Raw genomic sequence first — 25,608 nt, forward strand, 5'->3', positions numbered from 1 at the left:
TTCTATCATGCTTTTATAGAATCTGTTTTGTCTTTTTCCATCTTAGTATGGTACGGTCATATATCCTTAAAGGCAAAAAATCATCTAGATCAGATAATAAAATGGTCTGGCCGTTTGATAGGCGAGTCAAAACCAGGAGTGGCATCATTATATGCCAAACAATTACAAAGGATGGCCCTTTCAATTTTAAATGATGACTCTCACCCTCTGCGAAATGAGTTTCAGTTATTACCGTCTGCGAGGAGGTATAAAGTCCCTAGGTGTAGAACGAAAAGACATAAAAGCAGCTTCGTAATAAATGCGATTGATATGCTTAACAAATTGTAGAGGTGTTTTCTCAGATATATACTAGGGGTCTCATGAATTTTTCATAATGAATTTTTTATTTTATTTATTTATTTTATCTGTCCTTATGTGTAGTGTGATGTTCTGTGTTGTGTGTTGTTTTTTGTACTGGATGCCATAGAATGTCATTGCACTGTAAAACAAATTTACCTACGGGTATAAATAAAGTAAACAAACAAACAAACAAACAAATACAATGATTCTGTGTCTTTGCTGTTAGGAATGATGTTTTACATATTCTTGGCGGTGTCAAAAATTGTTGATCTCAACAATGTTTTAAAAAGATATGAGATTTGAAACCAAATATATGTATGAAAATGAAGATGTTTTTGCCTGGGATACCTATTCACTTGTGGGTGAGACAGTGGTCAGCATGTACCTGAGTGAGGGAATCTGTGGCAGTAGCTGGGTCCATGTAGGCAGCATACTCAGATAAGTTCTTCAAGCTAAAGCCTTCTTCTACAGAGGTACAGAGCTTTAACAGGCACTCCCCGATCCACAGACCCACATCCTCACGCCCATCTGGATAACTAACCACACCTGGACCAAACCTCTGGTCAGTGTGGTACAAACCCTGATGGGAGAAGAATATTTACTGATATTCATAGACTAAAAAAAAACATACAAATGCCTGCCATCCATTTATCTAGTTTACCTGAAAGGTGGCTCCATCAGGGAACAGTTGTTGTCCATATCCTTCCTTTCTGTTGAGGTAGAACTTGCCAGTGAACTTATGGCCTGTGGGCCAGTAGTACAGTCCATCCCCATGCCTGTAGTCTTTGTAGAAAGAGCCCTCATAGTACTATATAAAGGAGCAGACAGGGGCATAAAAATGTGACTTTGCTTTCATCCAGGTGTGACACCAAAATGTGTGACCTATCAGATTCTGTGACCCAAATGGCAAGTTAAGCGCCAGAGGCTTTGCTGACGATGTGAAGCGTTGCAGTTTGGTTGGGTTTAGGCACCAAAAGTACTTGGTTGTGGTTATGTAAACTTCCTTGTAGCCACAGAATCTGACAGGTCACAGAATCTGACAGGTCACAGATTTTGGTGTTACACCAAATCAGTATCAACCTGACAAAGCTCAAAAACAACTGTATTTCTTAAGGAAGCTTCCAAATTCCAGAACTGCTCCGCTGAATATGGTTTATTTCTGTTTACCATTTTTATAATTACTTTTATATTAACGTTACTGTATATTGTCTGCTACGTAGCAGAAGGGAGTTACAAAACTCAACTTCACTTTACAAACTGTTGTAATGTGAAAAATAAATCTAACTCGTGTTACCTTGAAAAACTTACTATTATTGTCTGCTTTTGCAAAAATATAAAGTCCTAAATTGAACTAAGCTAGTTATCTCTAGCTAATAACATAAACTGGACGGCTCTTATGACATCTTTTGCCTGAATCTTTGTCGTGTTCATTTCACATTAACTTAACTTACCTCTCCATTTCTCCAGGTGTACTTTCCTTTGCCGTGTTTGAATCCGTTCACAAACTCTCCCTCATATCTGGACCCGTCGGGCCACTCCTGAACACCCAGCCCTTGTCGTCTCTCTTCACCGCTTTGTGCTCCTCTGTGGCCGCTGCTTTGTCTCCCTGACTCCGGCTCCTCACCTCCTCGCCCCGGGGCTGCAGCAACACCTATGCAGGTCGACAGCATTTTAAACCGGGACGTATCCCTCGGAAAATCATTCACATGAATCCATTTGAGCACAACAACATTTCGTGTGGCGCTAACGTTACAGGAACGACTAACTACGCTATTTAGAGGTAAAAACTTCTCTGTCAGAAGTCAGATTTGAGTTTTGACTTTCCTGTAAGCGCCGGTTGTCATGACAACAGTAGAATCCTGTGCGGGTGTTCTCACGCATGCGCAGACGGAAGCTAGTATAAGAAAATAAACACTCAGTAGACCTGATGCTATTTTTCAGCTAAATTACATAAGCGTTAAATTCCCTTTGTCGACCGATTAAAGCAGACAAAATCTCGGCACCATACGTTTTTTCCCCTTAAATTTAACAAATTTCTCCAGGGGTGCAAACTCCTGAAGGATGCACCTAAAGTTATCCAAAACATCCAAAATGGACCTTTGTGATAACAGCCACAAAATCCAAGGAAGAACAATAACACTGTGGTGATAATAAGAGCAAACGCAACTTCCATAAATAAGAGTAAAGGCAACATCCATACATGTCTTTAGTATCAGAGAAACTCAAGAGGATTTTCAACAAACACCAAATCCCTGTGTTTTTTAAACCCAAGAACACCCTAAGACAGATAGGCCTACTGGTCCACGCCAAAGACAGCACACCCAAACACAAGAAAAGCAATATAATGTATGCTATCCACTGCAGTGAAGAATGCAAGGACCTATATTGGGGAAACTAAACAACAACTACACACAACTCATGGCTCAATACAGAAAGGCCAACTCTCAGTTTAAGGACAGGGGACACTCTTTTGATGACAACAGTATTTTGAATAGGAAGGACAGACGTGATGGTTTAAAAGAGGAGTCAAAAGAAGCCATCTTCAGAAGAGAAGAGAAACAATCTCTCAACGGGGGGGGGGAGGCCTGAGACACCACTTTCAATGCTGCCCTTCATCTCTTCCCAGGAGACTGAACATTCATATCTGGCCTCATGTGACAATGCCAACAGCGGTCATTCAGACTTGGCTTGACTTGACTCCAACAACCATGACTGACATTACAATTGCCAAGAGGCATGTGTCACCTTGATAACAACCCCACAGAGGTTAAATAGCTGGGACCAGTCTGTCAGAACTTAAGAAACCCTTTTGAATGAGATGTGAAATGTCTTTGAGTATCTTCAACCAAGTCCAGTTGCCCTTGATTTTAACCCACCTTGGATAACTTACCTTAAATTTCTAATTCTTCTCAATTTGCTAATTACATTTTAAAGAGTTTTTTCCCCTCAAAGAATTTCAAGATAGCTGCCTTGTCGACCTTTATCCATTATAAATCAAGCATTTACAAACTAAGACATTGTTGTTGTGGTATTCTCAACAAATAAAGCCAAGTGTGTTGAGCCAAATTAAAACATAGGCACAAATGAATGCAATTTGTGCTTATTTGGGAAACAAGTAAAATGCAAGTAAGTCATTGTCAGAGAGCAGGGTTATCCTTGTTAAGTTTAAGTGTTCTTATAGAGGGTCAGCGGAGCAGGACCACCCCATAAGAGTGTGTGTTCAAATGTCACCTGAAACTTGTTCCTGTAACTGACACTGCAAACGTTGGTTTAAGCCTACAGTATGTTGCGGAAGTGGAGGATGACGTCAAATGTATCATTAGAGCAGTATTAGAGCTGTGTTGAAAACTAATTCTATTATGTATTTATCCTCCAATATGTCCTACCTCTGATAAATATTGTTAGGTGTCCAGGAAAAGCTGACAATGATAACATTTAATTCAACTGAATGTTGTTGTCTGGGACAACTGGACTTTTTACTAGTAGTAATAATAATTATCCATTTTAAATTCATGGAAGCTCCTTAATCCTGTTAACATACTGTTCAATTATGTAACAGAAAAACATTTTGTACTCTCACAGCCTAGCTAAAAGAAATGTTTACTTTACACTGACTCTCTTTTGAACTTTTCTACCAATTTAAAGCATGTCAGATAATCAGTAGTGTTTATATAGAGTATAAAACCAGCCAGGACCTTATGGATCTATAAAACATGTAGGCTGCCATCAGCATGGTTTTGAGGCAACACATTCCTGAGACACAATCTCAGTGATTAATGAAAAAAAAAAAAAATTATATTCATATAATACTTCGCAAAGAAAACTCCCAAATAGTCCAACTTGCAAAAAATATATAATTTTTTCAGTCTAGCATCAAATCGTTGTCAATTCATATATATTTTCTGCAAGTTCGACAGTGTGCGGGAGTTTTCTTTACAACTTTTGACTTACCTGTCCCCCTCCGACGCACCTGTCTCTCGCTGTATAGGTGCAAAGTAATTCACTGTTCTGAGATTTATCTAATACCACATTCATTCTGGATTCAGAATGAAAACCTGTTCACATAACTTTGCTCATAAAATTATTTTATCACTACAAGTGTACACCTAAATACATTAATGTGATTCTGATTTAAGGCTCACTGGAGAAGAGTCGCCCTGTTCTCTAGTTTAATCACATCTGATGAGCTCTCAGCTCTCCTTCCCACTAACATGATACCCTCACAAGTATCATGTTTGCGTTTTGAGGAATCACATGTCATTTGTGTCCTGCCCTTTGGTGCCACCATAAATGCAAAGAAAACATACAGCAGCTCTGTTTAACTGATTTTACTGCCATTACATACCTACCACACTTCTGCTTTAACTCTGGCGCAGCACTATTATAAACAGGTAACTAGTAGTGACTAGTAGTTGACTTCCACTTACCTTAGCACATCCAAGCTGGGAAATGGGAGATCAGATGAAGTGAAAATGCTGTCTGTGTGTTGTGCAGTGATTCTGTGGGACAAGCTTTTAGAAGTTAAAGGTTTGACCTATAACATTACAGAAGCCTCATAATGCCTTTGGTTCACCCATTGCCTGCTTAGCAGGTATGAGTGCAGCATGGTCTTTAGACACCAGCTTATATGAACTTTAGAAAAGGGCTTTTGGTTATGAATATTAACTTAATGCTGTTTTGATGGACCAGTGCGAGTGCTTTTACCAATCATTCTTTGAACAAAGTAGTCCCCCTATGCAAACATATTGAAAACATTCGTATTGCAACAATATTCCTGACTTTTTGATGTATAGTTAACTAAGATCAACGCAAGCTGAATATTTAGAATCAGGTTTTAATTAAGGTACTTCAAGTTCAGCCTCAAGATACTTGACTTAACTGTAACATAGACAAGATTTGAACCACTTCATCCACTTATTAGTCAGTTGTTCAAAAAAAAAAAGAAAATGTAAATATTCCTTTAAATTCACTCTTCAAAATTACATTATGCAACAGAATGACAAAGCAGGAACTCAGTGCTTACATACAGTATATACACATTAGCTTTGCACTACTTTGCACCACCAGTCTGTGTCCTGTTCCTCAGAGATCTTTCAACATGTAACATTAGCGGTATTTTCTTTTATGGACAAATGCAAACACAGATAGGCAGATTAGACAATTTTTACTAAAAATGCTCATAGTAGGATGAAGTCAATCCACTTTTAATATGATCCATATCATCAAATGACAATTATCAAATTATAAATGCCTTTAGCAGGCCATCTTCTTATCTATTTTTTGTTATTCAAGAAAATCTGCTTATTGAAATAACCAAGTTAAAAGAGAATTTGCCCTCATACCTACTGTAAATGTGCACCATGTGTGGTTTGAAAAGAGTATTAAAACAAAAAGATTGAGTATAAGGTAAATTCCCTTTAGTCTTCCATTCAGAAGGCTGAGCTGAGTGCATTGTGCTGAGTGATATGAGACGTAGGGAGGCAGGGGAGGTTTGGGGAGGCGTTAGTTGGAGGGCCAGTCTCAGGCATTGCTCCTTTCGTCTACTGTAAAAGTTTCCATGGGGCCCTTGCTCAAAGCCTTGATGTCATTCAGGAGACTGGTTGGGGTCAAAATGTGAGAAGACCCTGTAATCAAAGTAAGAAAGAACCAATAGGTCCCAAATTAGAGCATAAAACCCTTTCACAATTCTGGTGGAGCATGTCTATCTGTCTGTCACTCACCTATGATGACCTCGCAGGATTTTACTGCCTGGGTGACCTCATAGGCAGAACGCATTTCGGAGAAACTGATTCCTCCTATAACAAAGATGATGAGGCGTGAGCCAGTCCGGCGTTCATCCTGATTACTGGTTTTGTGCTTCTGACGGGCACTGTGGAGCAGAGGATGGAAAACAAAAATTTACCATATTAAAAAATTTCAATCTTGCCAGGAATCAGTAAAATCAAGACCCTGGCAACACAAGGAAAGGGTGTTGGATAGATGCTCAAACTCTAGATTCCAAACACAAACCCAGATAATTTTTGTAAGTAAACTCTGTGGTAGTGACAGGTTTTTAATTAAATTAATTAAAAACCTATCAAACTGACGGAGCTGAAACTAGCAGGCCCGAATGTAATATTTTGGGCTTCGAAGAGTCGATACTCCCCCGGCGGCGCTCAGCAGTCGGCCCACGTTATGCTTATGAGTGTTTAAACATGTGTTGATAAGCGGGCTGCCATTTCACAAGCTACAGATATAGGCTAACGGCGGGGATGGGTGTGAGTGAGAGAGATAGAGAAAAAGAGAGAGAGCTCTGTTTAACGTTTTAAACTTTGTTATGGCTAGGGTAGCAGACCCAAGTGCAGGACTACGAAAGGGAGGAGTTACATAAAAGAGAAATATTTATTGCGGGGTTACAAGGATCGGATATTGAGCAGGGGAAGAGCGAGGCAGATTGTAAATAGATGGGTGGCGAACCAGGTTCGTGGCTGCTGCGCAGAACAGGGGGAACTGTACCTGAAAGTGTCTGATCTGAGCAGGTCCAGAGCAGAATCTGAGAATAGTTTAGCCGGGCGGGGGTCAAGGGGGAGCAGACAGGATTTTAACGTGCTCCCACACAGCTGAGGGCTTCATTTTGTTTTCTCTTTGCGGAGTGTTACATTAACTGCTGTGTGCAGAGGTCAGGCGCGCGAAAAAAAACTTCAACATTCGAATCTCAAAATTGAAACTCTAATGTGTACCCAGCAATCGAATATTCGGGTCCAGGCCTAGAAACTAGTAGCACAAAATTGTCACTGGAGGGCGCTAACTTATCTGCATTTGTCTGTAAAGGCAAATCTGAAGTTTGTGTGCGTAAAAAATGTCCCTTGTTTTGTCATAGATTTTCTTTGGGTGAAATTAAAAGACAACTGCCTATTACTTTTGAGTAAAAGACAGCATATTCGAATATACTTATATTTTAATGTAGTCTAATTTGTAAAATGTCATATATAACACTTGGAAACAAGGTTTAAGCTATCAAAGTGTTTCATGGAGGAGTAATTAAAATAACCTTTACAAATCCTGATCAAAGCATCTCCAACTACTTCCAGAAACTACTGACCTGGTAGTGAGTTAGTGTAATGACTGAAAACCTACTATACCTGACAGCACCAGAGCCATTCCAGGCAGCAGGACACTCAGACTGGTGTGGCCATTCTCTGGTGTCCAGTTTGTTCTCCACAGCATCCTGAAAGTAACAGATTTTAATGTATGTCATTTGTAGAAGTTAAGTCCCATAAAGATGAACTCTCTTTTGCAAGCCCATATCATACATTTGAGTATAAAGTTTTGTTTGTACTTGATCTGCAGTGTGTTCTTTGTACTTAATTGTGAATTATTTTACCACTTACTGTGCATTTATCATGTACCTTACTACGTACTGTGCAATTATTTTTATTACGTACTGTTTCATAGCTCACTTCTTCAGGTGGCTCAGGTGGTCATTTTATCTTCTTTTATCTTATTTATTTTCTTTATCTGTGTTTTTGTCCTCTAAATGTTAATGTGGTTGTAAAGCACTTTGTGACTCTGAAAAATAAAACACAATTCACATACATTGAGAACCTCTAAGTAATATTAAGGTATTTATAAAAGGCTAAATTGGCAGTTTTGGAGTTTTATTTTTTCATTTTAGCAGTCAACTTCCCAATGTTGTGAGAGGGTTTGCACCAAAATGATCAAAGTTCAGAAAATACTTCTGTCTGTTTAACACATAATGCCAGGTTTCAAACATGGGAACACAAGTTTGACTTTTCCCTTTCATAACTTAAAAAGATGCTTCAAATAATAGATTCCTCGGTCACCAAGAACCAAATGTATGGGGTAATCCTATCCTATGGTGAAAGCACATAACTACATGATCATTTCTGTTCCAACACAAAACAAGTTGCATCAGGGGATGTCAAAACACAGCTTAAGATAGAGAAGAAAAATCAGCTGTAAAGCACCTCTCAGTCTCACAGATTCAAAATTTTGGTTGTGATTCTAAACTGATAAGGCTCACTGTTCATTTGAAGTTTTTCACTGAAACATAAATGATTTTAACCAGATTTCATGCTGCCACACATCAAAAGATATTCTGTTTCCTGATGCAAGAGCAAACTGTTTTACACAGTTTACAGGAAACCAGGTGATGGTGAAGACGGCTCCGAAATTGCTTTTTAGGTAACGACAGGAAAGGGAAGTGAAAATGAAGAGAATTTATTAGGTTACAGAAATGGCAGTACATTCAAATCCCGTTGGCAAAAAATTTAAATAATGAGCCCTACCAACTGGTCCGCCACAGATAAATTTCACTTCTAAAAAGACAATCTCAACTTTCTTTGTGGCCACGGGCTTCTTCTTGCTTCAGTTGATACCTACATATGGAATTTCACTTCTAGGGAATTACAGAACTGAGACTCAGTAATGAGGTCAAATTTTTGAAATAACCTTATTTTATGATCAAAAGGCACTAGAATAACTGCCTCTCAGTTCCTCATCCATTTATAAGAATTAGGCTAAAAAAGCAGTTTTAAATAAAGTAGCCTCACAGATGATATATTATTTCTTCCATGTTTTATGGCTTTCAGCTCAAGTAACTTACCAGATTCAAAACAAGACAGTGTGAAAAGGTAAATTGGACTACTCTGTGCACAACATGTCTCTTTTTACAGCACAAACTTTAACAAGGCAGCAGGCGAAGGTGACATCCTGTCACTGTTTTAACACAAAACATAATCTCACCATATCACAATAACATCTTACAGAGAACCCATTTAACAAACAATAAAAGCAGAATTGGTACGAATGTATGTTGCCGAAACAGAAGGATCATCCCAAGGGATCAAAATAAAATGGTCCATTATTGTGCCTTATAGATCCAAAGACGATGTCTTGATGCTGCCTATGAAAATACCTGAAACTGGTCTTTTGTGGTGCTGTCTCAGTTCTGTTAATAATTTTTCTCACAAATGCCACTCAGAGGGGGATTGGGGAAGCAGTGAGCTAGATCGAGCTACACGTTTGTAAGACAAAACTTGCTGGATGCTGGAACTGTTTCCACCCTATGTGACAGGAATGAAAGCTGCTAACAGAATATATTACTCTATCTTCTCTCACTGACCTCCATCACATCTTTTATGACAGGAGTCCATCTGGAAAGGTTGTACGTCTGCTCCTGAGAACGGTCCCGTCTGGTTGGTTTGCGAGAGAAGAAATTTTGCTGGAAAGAGAAATACAAGAAACAATAAGCAGGATCATTGCTGGTAGTTCAAAACCATGGGTACACTCATCTACAAATTACTCAAATCAATCAATCTTTTCCTCTTCTTCACATACCGACGTGATGATAGGAACCCCCAGTTCTTTCCAGTTCAGGATAAACTCTCGTTCGTCCTCGATCTTTACATGCTGGATGAGTTTGCTCAAGTTCTCGTCTGTTGTTCCTGTTAACACACACAAAACAAACCAGTGAAAATCTAATCATAGTTTATTAGGACTGCATCCTAGTCAAATAAGGGTATTGGTCAACATGGGGGTTTTGGTCTATTTCATGGAAAAACGGTATTGACATCCCTGGCATTAAGACAATATTCACAAATATGCTATGGACTATTTACTTGTATATTTGTGTAATGTGGTATATAAAACTAATCAACTAATTGATATATCTTAGGACTAGTAGTCACCTAAGAATTTCTCTTTTATATCCTGGCTGACTGATTCTCATTGCCTTATATCCATTCTTTAAATGTCTCTCGGTCACTCTGATAGCCTGCATGCTGAAAGGTCCCTGGAAATAAATGGCTACAAAGCAAGATACTGCTTTACAGGACCCTAAAGAACTGAGTGAAAAGAAAACAGTCTGCTGCAGGAGAAGATTGGTGTACCATTGAGGCTAAAGATGTAAAGCAGCACAGCTCTGATCTTGTCATGGGTACTGTATGGGTGGAGCAGCACAGGCAGCAGGGTCCTCATGGGGTCTTTCACCTTCACCCCTTCCACATCTGACCCCACAGCAAGGTCCTACAAGGAGACAAGTGATTTTTCCCCCCTCATTCTTCATTTAGGAAATATTATGAATGTTTCCTCATTTTTAATATGTTTTCATAAAGCTCCATATATTTTACATCTGGAAGCGGACCAGTAAAACACACACTTCTACTGAGTTACTCCTTAGGAGGATGCTACCGGTCATGAGGCTTTCTATCTGGCACATGCTCCCCAAACTCACTAAACCACAGCCACACCCACTGACTTGTTCACGCAGTTTTAGTGGTAAAAATATTTGGCCCTTCCTTCAAAACAGATTTACAAAGCAAAGACAGACCTGTTCAGCTTTGCAGAGTTTCTCAACGTTGTTTGAGAAATGTTGCATGCAGTCCTCGGCCAACTGCAGATGAATAGTTTTCTAGAATTCAGACAGAGAAAAGTTAAGAACAATTCGAACAGAACAATTTTTAAGTATTACTGAGTGTCAAATTATTTCTTGTAATGAAATTACAACATTTATCCTAGAGGTCAGAAATAATGACTTTCACTTCCGTTTTGCTGCCAAAAAAAAAAAATAAAAAAAAAAAAAAAACCATGATGAAGTCAACCCCACATGATACTAGTCTTTGGAGGCACCACACCCAACCACAATATAATGATAACTTAGCTCTATAATTACAGGTAAAATGTTACTGGATGAACTTGTCCTTAAACCAGTGGCATGTCACATCTCAAAAGTTGCCCCTAAAAAAGGCCCATTGAAAAAAAAATCTCAAACTGAAGTTGAATAAATAACTTTAAGGTAAGGTTGCCAGGCCTTTGGGATACCACTCCAAAAGCAATTTAATCACACTGGTACTGCAAACCTCAGTTAGATGTTTACGGAAGGCGGGCATCTTCTTCATCATTTGGGCCAAATTGCTAATTGTGATCTGGGGAAAAAAAAAATATGATGCGTTCAAGATTTACATTTAAGTATTAAGTATTAAACACACAGCTCAAGAGATCAGGGAAGCACATAAGAAAAACCCACAGCAATGTACCTTCTCGCCTGGCTGTTTCTTGCTAGCAGATATTTCCTTTACCATCTTGGGGATTTGTCTATTGTAAGAAAAAAATGGTGTTAGGGTAAGGATGACAGGAATGGAACACTGCCATCCTTTAGATCTTGCACACTTACGCTGAGACGTCAGCAATGTGCTTGTGCCTTAGCATAACCCAGAGCATGTCATCCTCATTCAGCAGGGCCTGCTTCTCTGAGCCATCTTTTGACTTGTACCTGGCCACAAAAATAACAAGATAATTGGTTACAGTTAGAAATGTACAGTATGTCTAAATTTTAAATCTTGTCTGCCATGTGATCTTGGCGATGTGGTGCAGTAAACAAACTATGTATGTGTGAGTATGACGAGATACTGTACAAAAAGCTTGTTTTACTTGTAGGTGTCATTCTGGATATCAATGAGGTCATAAGCCATGGCCTGGTAGGTCAGCTCATGCAGGATAGGGGTGACGGGGTCAAAACCTCTCTCCATTATCAACAACTGGGCCTGGGTCTTTCCCTTGTGATTAGGGAAAAATACACAAATCAAAACATTTTTTTCCAACAGGATGCCTTGTGTTAAGCTGTCAGTATTTTAAGGTTTCCATTTACTCCCTGGGCTAAGCTCTTGTTTATTCTGTCAACTGTCTTTCTTCAGCAAGTGTCTCACCTTTTTGTTGCCACTATCATCCAGCTCGTAGTGTCTGGCCAGCTTGTTGTCCACCAGCTCTGCAAGGGTCTTGGCGTTCTCCATGCTGCCTTCTCTGGTTGGGATAAAAATAGTTTCCATCAGTTATCACAGTCAAGTTAATACACATTCCTGTAGCATTAATACCAATTTTAGTTAATCCAGCAGAAGCTACACAGATACAGTGTTCTGGTTTAAGTCACTTTAAATCACCCGTCAAGTGTTTTTGACAAAAGTTCTAAAAACAGCTGGGTTTTTTTTCCTAGTTCATTTGTTGTTTTTTAATTACCTTTTTTGTTTTTGTATGGTTTTAATTTTTGCTTTTGCACACAAGGTCTTTGCTGAAAATAAAATTGTACTTTGTGTAGGAAAATAAAAGCCAAACATTGATGATGTTGGAATTTACAATTAAATTTTATTATGCTATGCTAAGCTACGGCAAAGTGAGGTGATGTTTGTGCTGTATTTAAGATCCATTTCTTTTATGCAACAGTTAGGTAACAGACTCTATGGTCTCAGTTCAAGCTTTTCTCATAAATGTTTTCACTCTGCTTGAGGGCTGAGGTGTACTGTAACTGAGAACCCTAATATTCTCCGGCTTACTTCTTATATCTGACACCTGGGTACTCGTCCAACGTGGCACAGAGTGTGACGAGCTGGTCTGCAAGTGTCTCCAGTGTCTTCTTTTTTTCGTGACTATTGGGACTGTAGATGCTTTGGAAAGCCCCCGGATTATCACATGTGAACACCTGAAAAGCATCAAACACACAAGTGTAAAAAAAAAAATAAAATTCAAAATACAGAGAACAAACCTGTTACAATTCCCAAGCCATTAGGACATATTTTTAAATTGTTACAATACTGCATAAACCAGGAAAGATTGACAAGCACAGCAAATCTCTTCCTCCCAGTAGCAACATGACATTAGGCACACTGAGACAAGTAAAGTTCCCCTCAGTTAACATTTTGGATAAAAAGAGGAAATGGAGCTTTACAAAAGAGCGCAAAAGAACACACACTGCAACCACTCACTTGTGCCTCTTGTGGCATGAAGCAAATGTTTATTTCCTTACAGACTCGTATGTACTTTGCACAGTGGAGCTTCATATTGTTGAACAGGTCATCTGGACAGTCTGTGGGGAAAAAGCTTTAAGATGTATGTTATCTGTTAAACAAACAAAAAAAAAAATCTAAACATTTTGAGATTAAAGTAGTGATTTAGAGGTTACTTACAGTCAGTGAAATAAACATATGCTGCTTTATATTTGGGTTTGGTCTTGAAGTCAGCAATAAAGGCATCCACACACTATGAAATTAAATATTAAGATATCACTACAAAGTTTATCAGAAACAGTTTGGAATGAAAAAATGTCACTATCAAATTTTGCAGAAATTAAAACTTCAATCCAAATGCAATATGGCCTTTAAATGGTTATAATCGCAAACCTTAGCAGTAGGTGACATAAAGTAGATGGCCTTCATTTCTGGAACAGGCTCTCGGATTTTGAACAGGTCCTCCACAACTAAAGAAACAAAATATTTATTTCAAGAATAGCTGAAGACATTGACATACAGACTTCGGATAGTTCTGTCTCTTACCAATATTATGTAAATATAAGTGTTTCAACATTATGGACACATAGCCTACTTGTTATTTTCTCTGACATCAGATCGGACATTTTGCAGCATGATGAAAGGAGCTTGGTGGTGAAGTGGTCCAGAATCAATATCTGTAATGAAATTAAATTTGTATAGGTCAGTCAAATATGTAACAAACTGTATTATGCTTCTAGGGAGTGCAGCCCCACATGAAAAGTATTAGCACTGCTAAAAGCTGGATCTGTAAAGTGGAAGTTATCCATTTTACATGCAATTCCAGTCTTAGGACTCAGTATTGAGTACATGGAGGGTTGCCTTACCTTCCATACTTCAGATTTTCTGCAGTCTTTGATAATGGTATCTTGTATTCCTGTAAGAGACACAGAACGTGAATCATTAAAAACATCAAAACCAGAAAAAAAATAACTGTAAAAGACTATGCTATTTGAGATCTAGCTTGGTTCTAGCGCTGAAATGCTGGTGGACAGAAATCAAGAGATCATAACTTTACACTTACATAAATCATTGTTTAGGGTCTGCACATTTGTGATGGGCATTTATCATATTTTCTTTGGTATTTCACCAACTAAGTAATCACCGGAAAGACAATAAATAATCAATTCACAGCACACGTCGTTTTTTTTTAACGACATGTAACGTTACAGTTGCCTAATAACTCGATAACAGTGTGTAACGTTATGTTTTCCCTTATTTTAACCTCAACCCAAACTCTTCGCCTAAACCTGTCAGCTCTGCGACATCTTAACACACCCTAACCACAACCACGGAAGGCACCGCAACTGGGAACACAGACGTTTTCCCGGCGAGGAAACAGACTTGTTGTCGTTAGGTTTGTACCAGTTCACGGTATCCGAGTTATTGTGGTTAATAATATTGTAAACGTAGTGTGTGAACGTTAGCCTGCCAATCCAAGGTGGGGCTCTAGCCGAAAGAAAGTGACCTCACTCCGGCTATCGTACAGTTACCCTGTGGGCTACAAGAGGCGATGACAGCAAAGTTATGCTAAATAATAGCGCCCAGTGTTAACCCAAGTATAGTCTACCGTTATTACCCTTCAGGCTGTTCCCCCAGTCCAAGCGTGTAAACTTCCGTTGCGATAAACAGAATGAAACTTCAGTCCAAGATGTCACAAAGGAACAGTTATTGAAAAACAGCACGTACGTTAGTTAATAACCCTTCGAGTAATGACAACATTATGAAAGCGTCACGCCGTTTTACATGTGCAATAAACACTCTCACATTGGAGTGAACTTACTTTTCCAAACTATTCTTTTCAGCCCGTGGTCTGAGCCCGCTGCCATCTTGCCTTTTTGTTTTTTTTTTTTCCAACTCTGCACCTCTTCCTGTCCCGTGTGTCCTCGCACTATGACGTCAGCTGCGTCAACAAGTGTGCGACGGAGCGCTACTGTAGTTTTTTACAACCACAATGGAAAACTTTAGTGTTTAGCGTCATCTACTCATCTGACAGTTTATCCATCTATCTATCTGTTACTCTTCTGGCATTTTTGTTTAAAATATAGATGGATACAGATAAAAGTGAAAGTCGCCAGTGAAAAGGAAACATGATAAACATATAGGCCTGTTAAAAATGATGATACCCAGGGTAATTCAGAGATATGCAAATAAAACATTTACTTTCTTGGTTAAAATAATGATATGAAATGAATGATGAATGAATGATATAAAAAGTCATAAATATGAGTCAGTGTTATGAGATAAGCGTACTATGTCATAATCATGAGATAGTAAGAAAATTTTAATAAAAATTACAACACAACCTTACTCAAACACGAGATAATAAGTCAATTATCTGACAAAATTGACTTATAACGTTGACTTAGTATCTCAACTTATAGGCTACGACAAAATATTTGACTACCAAATCACTTTGAGAAACTTTATTCTGAAAATTGTATTTATTGTTCCTTTCCTGGCAGAAATGGGCTATATTCATTCATCCCTCCCTTTCACACCTCAGCGTAAAAGTGAGTGATTTGAGGCCTTTGGCAAGGGCAATCCAATTTTGTGCTATCTTGACTACATCCTTGAATTTAGAATATCATGCCAATAGCTACAACAGTGTTTCTGTCTCATGCTACCAAGAGATGGGTACAAATACATCAAAAAGTATCTTGTTACAAATGACAAATACTTGTTCATCAAATTTATAAAAAATAAAATCCAAAATAGTAAGTAGCCTACTGATTTGAGAAAATTGATTCTATTAAAATACAAGTGATTTGAAGATTTGACGATATAAAAATGCATTCTATATGAACTGATAACCACATTTTAGGGATTTAGTAGACTCAATACGGGTCTGACCTTAAACCCCTTGCATTGAAAAGATGCGCTCTGCTAATTTCCCACATCATAGATACGATGTGGTCAGTCAGGATATCTTGGAGGTGGGAGCTGTGAATTCAGGGGTGAATGCTGGGTGGTTTCAGTTCCAGAGAACATGAGTTTGCTAATTGCCCTTTTCTTCTGTTGAATTCTATCGTCTTTAAGTAAGCCTGCGTTAGCATGCAATATCCAATCATACTTTGATTACATACCTTTATTTCAGGGGAAATTTGCATCAAATCCCAAAGCAGCTTCTTTACTCAAGCTACTGGTCATGAGGAACACAATAGTTCACAATGAGTTGCTTGACCCAACAGGACATGCCATGTGATTCCCTTGCATTTAGCGAAAGAATGTGATTAGACTTGTACAGTTTTTCCCTAAAGTTTAAACCTGGAGATAAAAATCTGTCTTATTTGAGAAAAAGTAAACATATTTCAAATACAGAAATACAAGCTCTTAAAGTAGTTAGTTACAAAGTACATCTTATTTATTCTGTATTTTAAATACATTTAGGCTAACTGAAATACTGCCCATCCCTGTTAACCGATCTGCACCAGCCCCAAGGTGCATCTCTCTGCTTCGCTATGAGTGGACATTTACCTCCAGTGGGAGGGACCAGATGCAGGTATTTCAACCACAGACACCAGATATGTTTAAGGAAAGGTGAAACAGTTAAGTGTGAAACATTTTAACAAATCTAACAGAAGTTGCAAAGTGTGAGAAACTGTGACAGGAGTGTTTTAAAAGACTGACGTGAAGAATGGGCGTAATGAAGTGGCTGGTGATTTTTGTCTTGCTGGGCATGTGTTCACAGGTACAGTGAAATAATACAATTAGTTAGACTAGAGATTTCAAATCCAGACACAGACATTTTGTTGAGAAAGGGAAGAGCACAATGCAATGGAAAATTAACTTTAAAAGTACTTAACTAGTTTATGTATATAATTACATAAAACTGTTACTAATATTCTCTCAGCTGTAGTAATTTGAATTGTTTAAAATTACATAGAACTGGTAAAAATATTCTATCTGCTGTAGTAACATGGATTACATATAATTACATAAAACTGTTGACAATATATTCTCTCATCTAAATTTGCAGGCTGCAGCACAACCAGGTACTATATATTGTCTTTTACTACATATTACTCTGTAGATATTTATATATATCAGCATGAAGGGGCACAAAACCCCTTATATATTACTCATTATTTGTAAAATTATACATGTCTTTGGTGATAAACAAATGCTATAATGATCTACACTTTCATCTCTCTCATCAGCTTTCCAAGCATCAGTGTTCTCAACAACATCCCAGACTGTGATTTTCAGATGGACCAAGTACTCTGGAGCCAGCTCATACAAGATCACTGTCGCCCCCCAAAGCTCACCAAACAACCCCATTGCTTTTGCCACATACGGTCCAAACATAGTGTTGGGCTCTGTCAACTCTCTGTCCCCAAACACCCTGTATACATTCACAGTTACAGCTCTGGATGATTCCCAAGGAACACTGACCAGTGCGACTTTTGAGGCATCAACAGGTGAGGTACTTGTGTCCATACCTGTACTGTTTAAGTACGCAACACCAGAATATTCTATTTATTGTTGTTTAATTTGACATCACAAAAATAAGTTGTGTTGTGTTGACGTTGTATATGTTTGAATTTGTCTGAAAAAACTGAAATGTTTACAGTCTTATGCCATTCACTAATTCACTGTCAACATATAGTCTTAAAAAAATAAATAGTGGAGCCATTATAATAATTAATTTTACAGAGTAAATTATTTAAACACCTACACTGAGCAGAGTCACTGTAAAATAAATGTTAATGTAATGTAAATAAATGTCACTGTGTTTCACTTCAGTTTGGTTTACAAGGTAACACAGATGTTAGTCCTACTTAGTTGTGATGAAAATAATTATTGTTTTAATTCAGTGTGTGGTGTAACCAGGGAAAACAAAATATTATATATTATTCTCTGAAGTTTGTAAGTAAAAAGGTGGATTCCACAGCCAACAATTGCTGAGAAGGTGGAGGCCATCTCTTGCATCTCACTAGAAAAATCTACCTATTTGAAGTTAAAATTTACAGTATGTGTCCTTTTCTTGGATGCCGACTATTTTAGCCCCTAAGGCAATGGATCCCATCCAGACAGTGAAGCCAAAGGATAGCCGCACCTTGATAGCAGAGTTCAACTTGGAGACCGGGGCGACCTATTACATCATACGAGTCCAGAATGCCAACGGCTTCTTCAGAGAAGACACGGTGCACTCATCCCCTGCTGAGATCAAGTTCCTCACACCATACACTGAGTACAAGCTCAGTATCATGGCTGGGAACAGTGGAGGCCGCAGCCAGCCATCTCTTCCTGTGACTGCAAAGACAGGTACTGTTGTTTGTCACATTGTCTTTATTTGTGTGTGGAATGTTAGATTTCACATGTTGTCACTTCCACAGATATGAAACAAGATCTCATAAATTAATTCAGTGGAGGAAATAACACCCAAGGACTGGCCTTTGTGTAGAAATTAGTCACAAGTTCATTGTAAACACTGAGAAGGCTACTTTTCTTCGATCTCCATGCCCTACAGAAATCACTTGATCTGCCTCATTGTCCCATAGCAGGGCCACTATATACTGTGAGTTAATGTATACATGCATCATTTTCAGTCAAATCCACCTTCAGTCTTTGTGCAAATCCAGGTTAGTCTTATAAATGCATCAGGACCCCTCAGGGCCTCTTGTGTATCGGTGGTAACTTTACCTGAACATTGTGTGTCAAACACAATGAGCACCTCATCCTGAGAACATAGCTATCACCTCTCACCGCCATGCCCACCCCGGAAGGGGGGTTATCTGATCCACATGAGCCAAAAAACTTATCCTCTGCACCATTGCTACCCAATTGCGCAGATTCTGAAGCACAGTTGTGAGACTCTTATTTATGTGGCAACCAAGGCTGTAGTTCAAAATCTGACATTACTGGCGGTAAATGACTCCTGAAATTAACTGTACTTGAGACTTGGGCTTAAATACTGTGAGAATTCAATTACTTGAAACATGATGCACTAAAGACTAAAAACCCCGGAAAACAAATTTTAAATTTCTCTATAAAATTAAATATTAATGACTAAATAAGCCACAATCAAAGTTAAAAAAAAACCTCTTTAACTATTAGTTATTGAAGTTTAACAGGCCTTCTTTGATTAGTGAGAAAAGCAAGGGAAAAAAACAAATACAGTATCAAAATCGCTCATGTGAAATTACTAAAACTGTGGCAGAAAAAAGTGTATTCTTGTAGGATCCCAGGATTTACACTGACAAAAGTTCTCAGGGCCTTAACGCAAATAGATCCTTCAAAGCAAAAGACAGGTCTCAAGTTCTGACTCTTGTAAAGCTTATATATTGAAATATTAGGCCCACAAAGTGAAATGACTTGTTCTCAGAAGTGTAAAAGACACTATCATTTCATATATCATCATCATCATCTATAATTTAAATAGTTAGTTTTCAGAGAGACAGAAGACTTGCCTTAAATCAAAAAACTAAAAAACCCAGCTTTGAATGCACTACCACTAACCACTAAAGTGACATTGTGTCTGTGTTAATTTGCATTTTTTATTTAAAATCCAGACAGGCAAAGGATCTTGGATGGAATTTGGATGAAAAGACTTCAACCACAACCCAGTGGAGTTTCATACCATGCAATGTTCTACTTTATGGAACAATTGTTCTCCTAATTTAAAACCTGTCAAACTTTCTTCTCCTCCACAGTTTTGCATCCTCCTCTTTTCTCCGCCTACTCTCCCAGCAATGACAGCATCAATGTATCCTGGGTCCCTGTTGCTCAAGCTGTCCAGTATACCCTGTACATATACAAGTTTGGCTCAATCACCAACATGACGTACAACACCTCCAACACGTATCTGACCATCTCTGGCCTGGATGCTAGCTCACTCTATGTAATCAGTGGTTTTGCATGGGACCTCGAGGGCCAAAAGGGAGAGTGCAGTTTGTTCCACAACCTGACAACACGTAAGGGGGCGCTGAGACACTTCTCTGTGTGTTTTTACACTCTGTGAACTGCTGTGTACATCAGATCACATACAACAGAAGACAGGCACTCCTATAGCTATTAGTCCATTGGCATTCATAAAAATATATGAGAAATTTTATACTTAAAGAGATAAAAACAAAATAAAAATTAGGCGCGCATTTTGCACGTACTTTACCACAGTTACGTACTATGTCAGAGAACTCCTATTGGTGTGATATTGTAAGACTTCCAAATCTTACAATATCCCCATATAATCACTCATTTTAAGGTTAAGGGGTTTATCTGTGACGGAAACATGTATAAACTATATATATATACATTATATATATATATATATATATATATATAAATGTATATATAAATAACTTCATATTGGTATCTTGTATCTATATACTGGTGATTATATATTTAGTATCAACTAAGACTGCATTTGCTTATGGTTTTGACTGACCTAATACGTGTGTATGTTTTTTTTTGCACTTTGATACATCATTGGGTGTGTCCTGATATTTTCTTGTTTTCTTTGAACAGGACCTCCGACACCACGTTCTGTCAATGTCTCTGTGGTATTATATAATGGTGTACCCGGACTCTCTGTTTCCTGGGAACTCGATCAGGGGGTCTATGGATCCATCGAGTACCAGGTGAGGAGTGATCAGAACCTCACATGTAACTCCACATCCAGCTCCTGCACCCTGTCGCCAATAGGCTGTGGAGAGATACACACTGTCCAGGTCATCGCCTCGAACAAGGCCGGGCCCAGCTTCCCATCCAGCCCCGTGGTGTCCATCAGCTGTGAGTATAGTAGAGTTTCGATTTGGATCAGCTCCACACAGTTGTATCGGCTAATATTGTTTTTTGATTGTTCTAATTTTTTCTAATACTGACTTTGACTTTAAGTACTAAAGTATACACAGATATAAGTTCAATCATACAATCATCAGAGACAATACAAATGTGTCAACCACAGTTGTTCATAGTTCATGAGAGATAGCAGGCTTTTTTATGGAAACCTTACTAAATTTAATGATTTGATGTATTTTTGCATCATTATAACGATGCATTTTGATTTATTTGGTATTTCGTTCAGTGGTTTAGTCAGAAACATTTCCATCATCCATTTTCTCTATAAATGACCAGATATTTTATCATATCACAATATATATTACCTTTATGGTTGGCAGCACACAGTGCATAGCTAAGATCAAGTCCCGTTTTTAAAAGGTCAATCCTGCTAATGTACCTCACCAGATTAATTTACCAGTTGCCTGCTTCTGGTTCCACTTCTCATCAATGTAATGAATAAAAAATCTAACATGTAATAATACATATACATTTAATATACGCTACAATATACAATATAATAAAAGAGTTGTTGTCAGACTTTATCATCTAATTAAAAAACATATTGTGTTATATACAGGAATGTATGAATAAAAATGACAATTTAATCATTAGTTTCTTACTACTGAGAAATGCTTCAGAAAAAACGCAGTGATAGTTATGGATCCAAAATGACATTGCATCTCTGAAAGCACAGTCAGTATATAAGTGTGACTCAACCCTGCTGCCCTGTACTGCCAGTCCCCTGCCCGCCAGAGTCTTTGGCTCTTATGGAGTTATCAGAAGGAATCTGCACACTGACATGGAACCTGATGCCTCATGCTGACAGCTACGTGGCCTTGATCAAGAGAGGTGATGGCGGTGAGGAGACCTGCAACACCACCAGCAACAACTGTACCTACCACTGCACCTGTGGCTACACATACCTGATGTCTGTGTTCGGATTCAATAAAGCTGGCAGCAGTCCTAAAGGAGAGGATCTATACGATACCACCTGTAAGTGGCAGCTGAGGTGACATGATTTAAGATTTTAAGTCATTAAATGACAGATTTTCAATGATCTTTATGTCTGTTTACTTGTGAATCATCTGTCTTTCAGTGCCCTGTTGTCCAGAGGGTGTATCCGTCTCTGTGGTGAGCACTGACACTCTGGAGATCATGTGGACGGCCTCACGGGGGGCAGAGTTGTATGAGACTCGGGCGGTGGACAGTTCAGAGGTCATCCTTTGTAACGACACGGCACCGGTGTGCGCCCTCTCTGACCTAAGCTGCGACACTTCCTACAGTGTGGTGGTGACACCTTGCAATGAAATGAGCGGATGCAACCGTGCATGCCAAGCTCACACACAAGACACAGGTAGAAAACTATATATATATATACTGTATATATACACTTTACGCGCACACACACACACACACACACACACATATATATATATATTAGCACTGGGCAACGATTAAAAATTGTTATTGTCGCAATTATTCGCATAGTCAGTAGTTAAAATAGTGTATTGCGCACTTATAAATGTCTTGTAAATCTCAACTTAAACATTAATGTAATCAAATAAAATATAAAACCAAGCTATTTGCCACTGCCAGGGCATTACCTTTTATCTAGCTTGTTAAAACAAGAATTCAGAGCCATGAGCATAACATGCACAGGTCTGTTGGTTTTTTTTCTGAACAGGTATCAGCAGAAACATTTTCTTTTTTCAGGGTGTAACACAAACAGTCTATGTTCAGTAGCAAGTGTCTCTGTTATAGTGAGGTGAAGTGCTCGCCTCACGCACACGCCCGCTCCCTGCCGGAGTTGAATTGTCTTGAACTTTTTGTAGGCTAGATGGAGCACAAATCAATGGAAGAGAGACTGATACTCGCTGTTTGTGAGTTTCCAGAATCTATTACTCTTTACTAAATTTGCAAGGCAGAGCATCCCCGCAAAACTAGATGAAGGCCTATCAGGTAAAGTTCAACTCAACAGGCTACAGCTGTTTAGCACACAGAAGCCGGTGCCTTGGTAGGCCTACTATCCATAGAGCGCCTGCCGTTTACTCGCGGAGCTCTTGTCTCCCTGTCTGAAATCACCTGCTGAGCGCAGAGCAACCCCGCAGGGCCAAACGACACCGACATCTTCCCCAGTAGTAATCAGGATGCAGTGCGTAGCTATCCACTTCACTATGGCATTTGATCGCTTGTCTCGCTTTTGTTTATCTTCTTCTCCCACACGCTGCATCCAGCGTAGTCTGCAGAAGCCTCTCACCGCTGCTTGTTTGGGTGGCTGATTTGCAGGCTGTTCATCATCCCGCCTGTGACCCATGGTTTGACTGTAGCCTATGTGTAGACTTGGCTAATAACAACTGTGTTAAGGTGCGATAAAATAATTGTCAGCGTTAATTAATTAATTCCTTAACGTGATAATAACGCGTTAAGGTACCCTGCATAGGCCAATATTTTTGTATATTTTACTTAAGTACATAAATTTCACATAAAACTAAAAAAGTAAAATGTTTATCCTATTAGACTTAAAATCCACTTGAACTTTAATACAGAAAAAATACGTTTCAAAACTTTATTTATTTATTTTACATATTCAAATAAGCTAAGAGTTCAATTCAAAAGCACAAAGTCTTTTGCTTCGTGCTTCATCTTGACTGATAGCTACATACATTTTGTTTGTTAAAAGGTTTGGTAAAAAAAACAAAACTTTTCACTGAACAATTCACAAAATATTTAATACCAATATGAGGTAACAACCTGGGGTTGTCACATTTTATTTATGAAGAACCACATAAGATCAGCTCTGCCATAAATTCTACTTTTACAAAGCTTAACTTTTCATTTCTTTTTTCCTCCATCATCGTCAGCTCCCTGCATGCCGATGAATCTGATGCTGAATCCGAAAAACTCTTCCTGCACCGGTGTCAGCTGGACAGCAAACAACAGGCCTGCTACTTACACTGTGAGTGCGCTGGGACATGATGGCAAATACACCTGCACCACCAGTGGAAACAGCTGTGACATCACTGACCTTCCCTGTGGCTCCACCTACGAAGTCAGCGTCATAGCAACCAGCGCAGCAGGCCAGAGTTTACCAAGCTACTCTGACTCTCTAGAAACAGGTGAGTAGTCGAAGGTTTAGATTGATCCATTCAGTTACAAGGTACAGATGGTTGATGACAAGTTAAAAACTAGTATAAAAGCATATTAAAGACATGTTGGTCCACCGCAAGCCTTCAGAACAGATGCAGTGCTCTTGGCATAGATTTTACAAGTCTGTGTAAGTCTATGAAAGGATGAACACTAGTCTTCCAAAGAGAGCACCATCTAACATGTTGGTCCTAAATCTCCAGTAGGGTGTGATCGAAGAAGTATTCAGATCTTAATGTAAAAGTAACAATACAAAAATGTAAAAACCCTCTGTTACAAGTAAAAGTCCTGAATTCAAAACCTCCGCGACCCTGTACGCAGGATAAGCGGTTGACGATGGATGGAAGGATGGACTAAAATAAAAGAAAGAGACAGATGCAGATACAGATGGTAGCTTTCTGGCATTCATACTGTGCATCATCTTCTTTTACAGAACCATGTTGCCCGGTGAATGTAACAGTGGATCAGGTGACTCAGGCAGTGACAAATGTCTCATGGTCTCACGCCAAAGGAGCGCACTCGTTCATAACTTCTTTGACATCAACGCGTGGTCACGCCCGCTGCCACACCCAGGACTCCCACTGCCTCATGGGATGCATCACCTGTGGGACCAACTACACCGTCACCATGGAGGCATTCAGTCACAGTGGGCTCAAGTCCAACTGCACCTATCAGGGCTTCTCATCTAGTAAGTGATGATGTTTTATTCCAATGAGAAGGAAAGCTCGACCTTTAACACAGAGTAACAGAGCAGTTAACTTTAATTTTTACTTGTCACACAGAGAATATGATAAATTATACTAGTAATCTTGTCAACAGATACAATGTGCTGGTGGAGGTTTTTTTACCCAAAAATCTTCAAGATCCAACATCTACCGGTTTAAATAAAGAGTCAAATTATTGTTTAAATCAGGGTTTAAATGCTGCTTCAGAGTCCTTTACACACACTTCAAAATAATTTTACTATTCTAACATTATACTATTAATATCATAACATTAATGTCATATTTATGTGATTGTCATATTTGTGTCTTTACACAGCTCTTCAGTATACTTCTTAGAATATGGAAGCAATATTTTACATATTAGTGACTTCCCATGTAAGTGAGATTGGGAGTTTAGCCATTTTTATTGTTTTTGAAGTATTAGAACTACACAGTGTTACGACCCCCCTGTTGGTCTAGGGGTGTGGGGGCCATAAACATATAGGCACAACTGGTAGATCTTAAACAAGGTAACGTTTATTGGTAACATGAGATGTAGACAGGTAACAAAAAGAACAAAAGGAGGGTGGACGAGGGTGCTCCGAAAATAACAAACCAAGTTAAAATAAAAAGGTCCTCAAAAGGAGGCCTACACCTATCTACCGTTTTAAACAGGGTTGAATCTTACTACAAAAAAAACACAAAGAGCACAGCACCCACTCCACCTGGTGAAACTAACAAAATAGCAAACAGAACAATAAGTGAACTTCTCCACTGCACTCAAATGTGGAGCTAACATTCAAAGGTATGCAAATGTTTAC

General features: G+C 38.7%; 3 protein-coding genes across 5 annotated transcripts in view; 1 reads left to right on the top strand and 2 right to left on the bottom strand.

Moving 5' to 3' along the window:
- The window catches only part of ankmy1 (ankyrin repeat and MYND domain containing 1), a 12,742-nt gene extending 10,559 nt beyond the window's left edge, over positions 1-2,183 (bottom strand). For all 3 annotated transcript variants that reach the window (XM_046048915.1, XM_046048914.1, XM_046048913.1), the window contains exons 1-3: positions 1,791-2,183; positions 1,001-1,147; positions 725-919 (exon numbers count right to left, since the gene is read on the bottom strand). In XM_046048915.1, coding sequence (XP_045904871.1) covers positions 725-919; positions 1,001-1,147; positions 1,791-2,009 — 561 coding nt within the window. In that variant the 5' untranslated portion in view covers positions 2,010-2,183. The remainder of the gene's footprint in view (positions 1-724; positions 920-1,000; positions 1,148-1,790) is intronic.
- A 2,970-nt stretch (positions 2,184-5,153) lies between these two features.
- Positions 5,154-15,010, bottom strand: stxbp3 (syntaxin binding protein 3). Its single transcript, XM_046049973.1, has 19 exons — positions 14,938-15,010; positions 13,982-14,031; positions 13,711-13,792; positions 13,509-13,585; positions 13,296-13,368; positions 13,095-13,195; positions 12,666-12,811; positions 12,045-12,138; positions 11,770-11,894; positions 11,513-11,611; positions 11,376-11,433; positions 11,199-11,264; positions 10,670-10,750; positions 10,230-10,365; positions 9,679-9,785; positions 9,464-9,562; positions 7,461-7,546; positions 6,060-6,208; positions 5,154-5,963 (listed from the first exon to the last, which is right to left on the bottom strand). The coding sequence occupies exons 1-19, from the start codon at positions 14,981-14,983 to the stop codon at positions 5,860-5,862; spliced, it is 1,779 nt and encodes a 592-aa protein (XP_045905929.1). The 5' UTR covers positions 14,984-15,010; the 3' UTR covers positions 5,154-5,859.
- The window catches only part of LOC123971255 (fibronectin type III domain-containing protein 7-like), a 14,988-nt gene continuing 3,859 nt past the window's right edge, over positions 14,480-25,608 (top strand). The window contains exons 1-11 of the mRNA XM_046049970.1: positions 14,480-14,511; positions 16,545-16,656; positions 17,134-17,149; positions 17,315-17,575; positions 18,162-18,422; positions 19,811-20,071; positions 20,625-20,888; positions 21,678-21,932; positions 22,036-22,293; positions 23,801-24,055; positions 24,517-24,771. Of these exons, the coding sequence (XP_045905926.1) occupies positions 16,651-16,656; positions 17,134-17,149; positions 17,315-17,575; positions 18,162-18,422; positions 19,811-20,071; positions 20,625-20,888; positions 21,678-21,932; positions 22,036-22,293; positions 23,801-24,055; positions 24,517-24,771 (2,092 nt within the window). The 5' untranslated portion in view covers positions 14,480-14,511; positions 16,545-16,650. The remainder of the gene's footprint in view (positions 14,512-16,544; positions 16,657-17,133; positions 17,150-17,314; positions 17,576-18,161; positions 18,423-19,810; positions 20,072-20,624; positions 20,889-21,677; positions 21,933-22,035; positions 22,294-23,800; positions 24,056-24,516; positions 24,772-25,608) is intronic.

This window comes from Micropterus dolomieu, linkage group LG05 (assembly GCF_021292245.1).
Source record: "Micropterus dolomieu isolate WLL.071019.BEF.003 ecotype Adirondacks linkage group LG05, ASM2129224v1, whole genome shotgun sequence".
In the NCBI taxonomy this organism is placed as follows: domain Eukaryota; kingdom Metazoa; phylum Chordata; class Actinopteri; order Centrarchiformes; family Centrarchidae; genus Micropterus; species Micropterus dolomieu.

What these genes read in the sequence shown, in the direction of transcription:
- stxbp3 (XM_046049973.1), bottom strand. Translation starts at nt 14,983, where the DNA reads ATGGCAGCGGGCTCAGACCACGGGCTGAAAAGAATAGTTTGGAAAA. An exon ending in TTACATCTTTAGCCTCAATG is followed by an intron (nt 9,786 to 10,229) that starts GTACACCAATCT and finishes GTGTGTTAACAG; the next exon opens with GAACAACAGACGAGAACTTG. An exon ending in ATCCTGCGAGGTCATCATAG is followed by an intron (nt 5,964 to 6,059) that starts GTGAGTGACAGA and finishes CTTTGATTACAG; the next exon opens with GGTCTTCTCACATTTTGACC.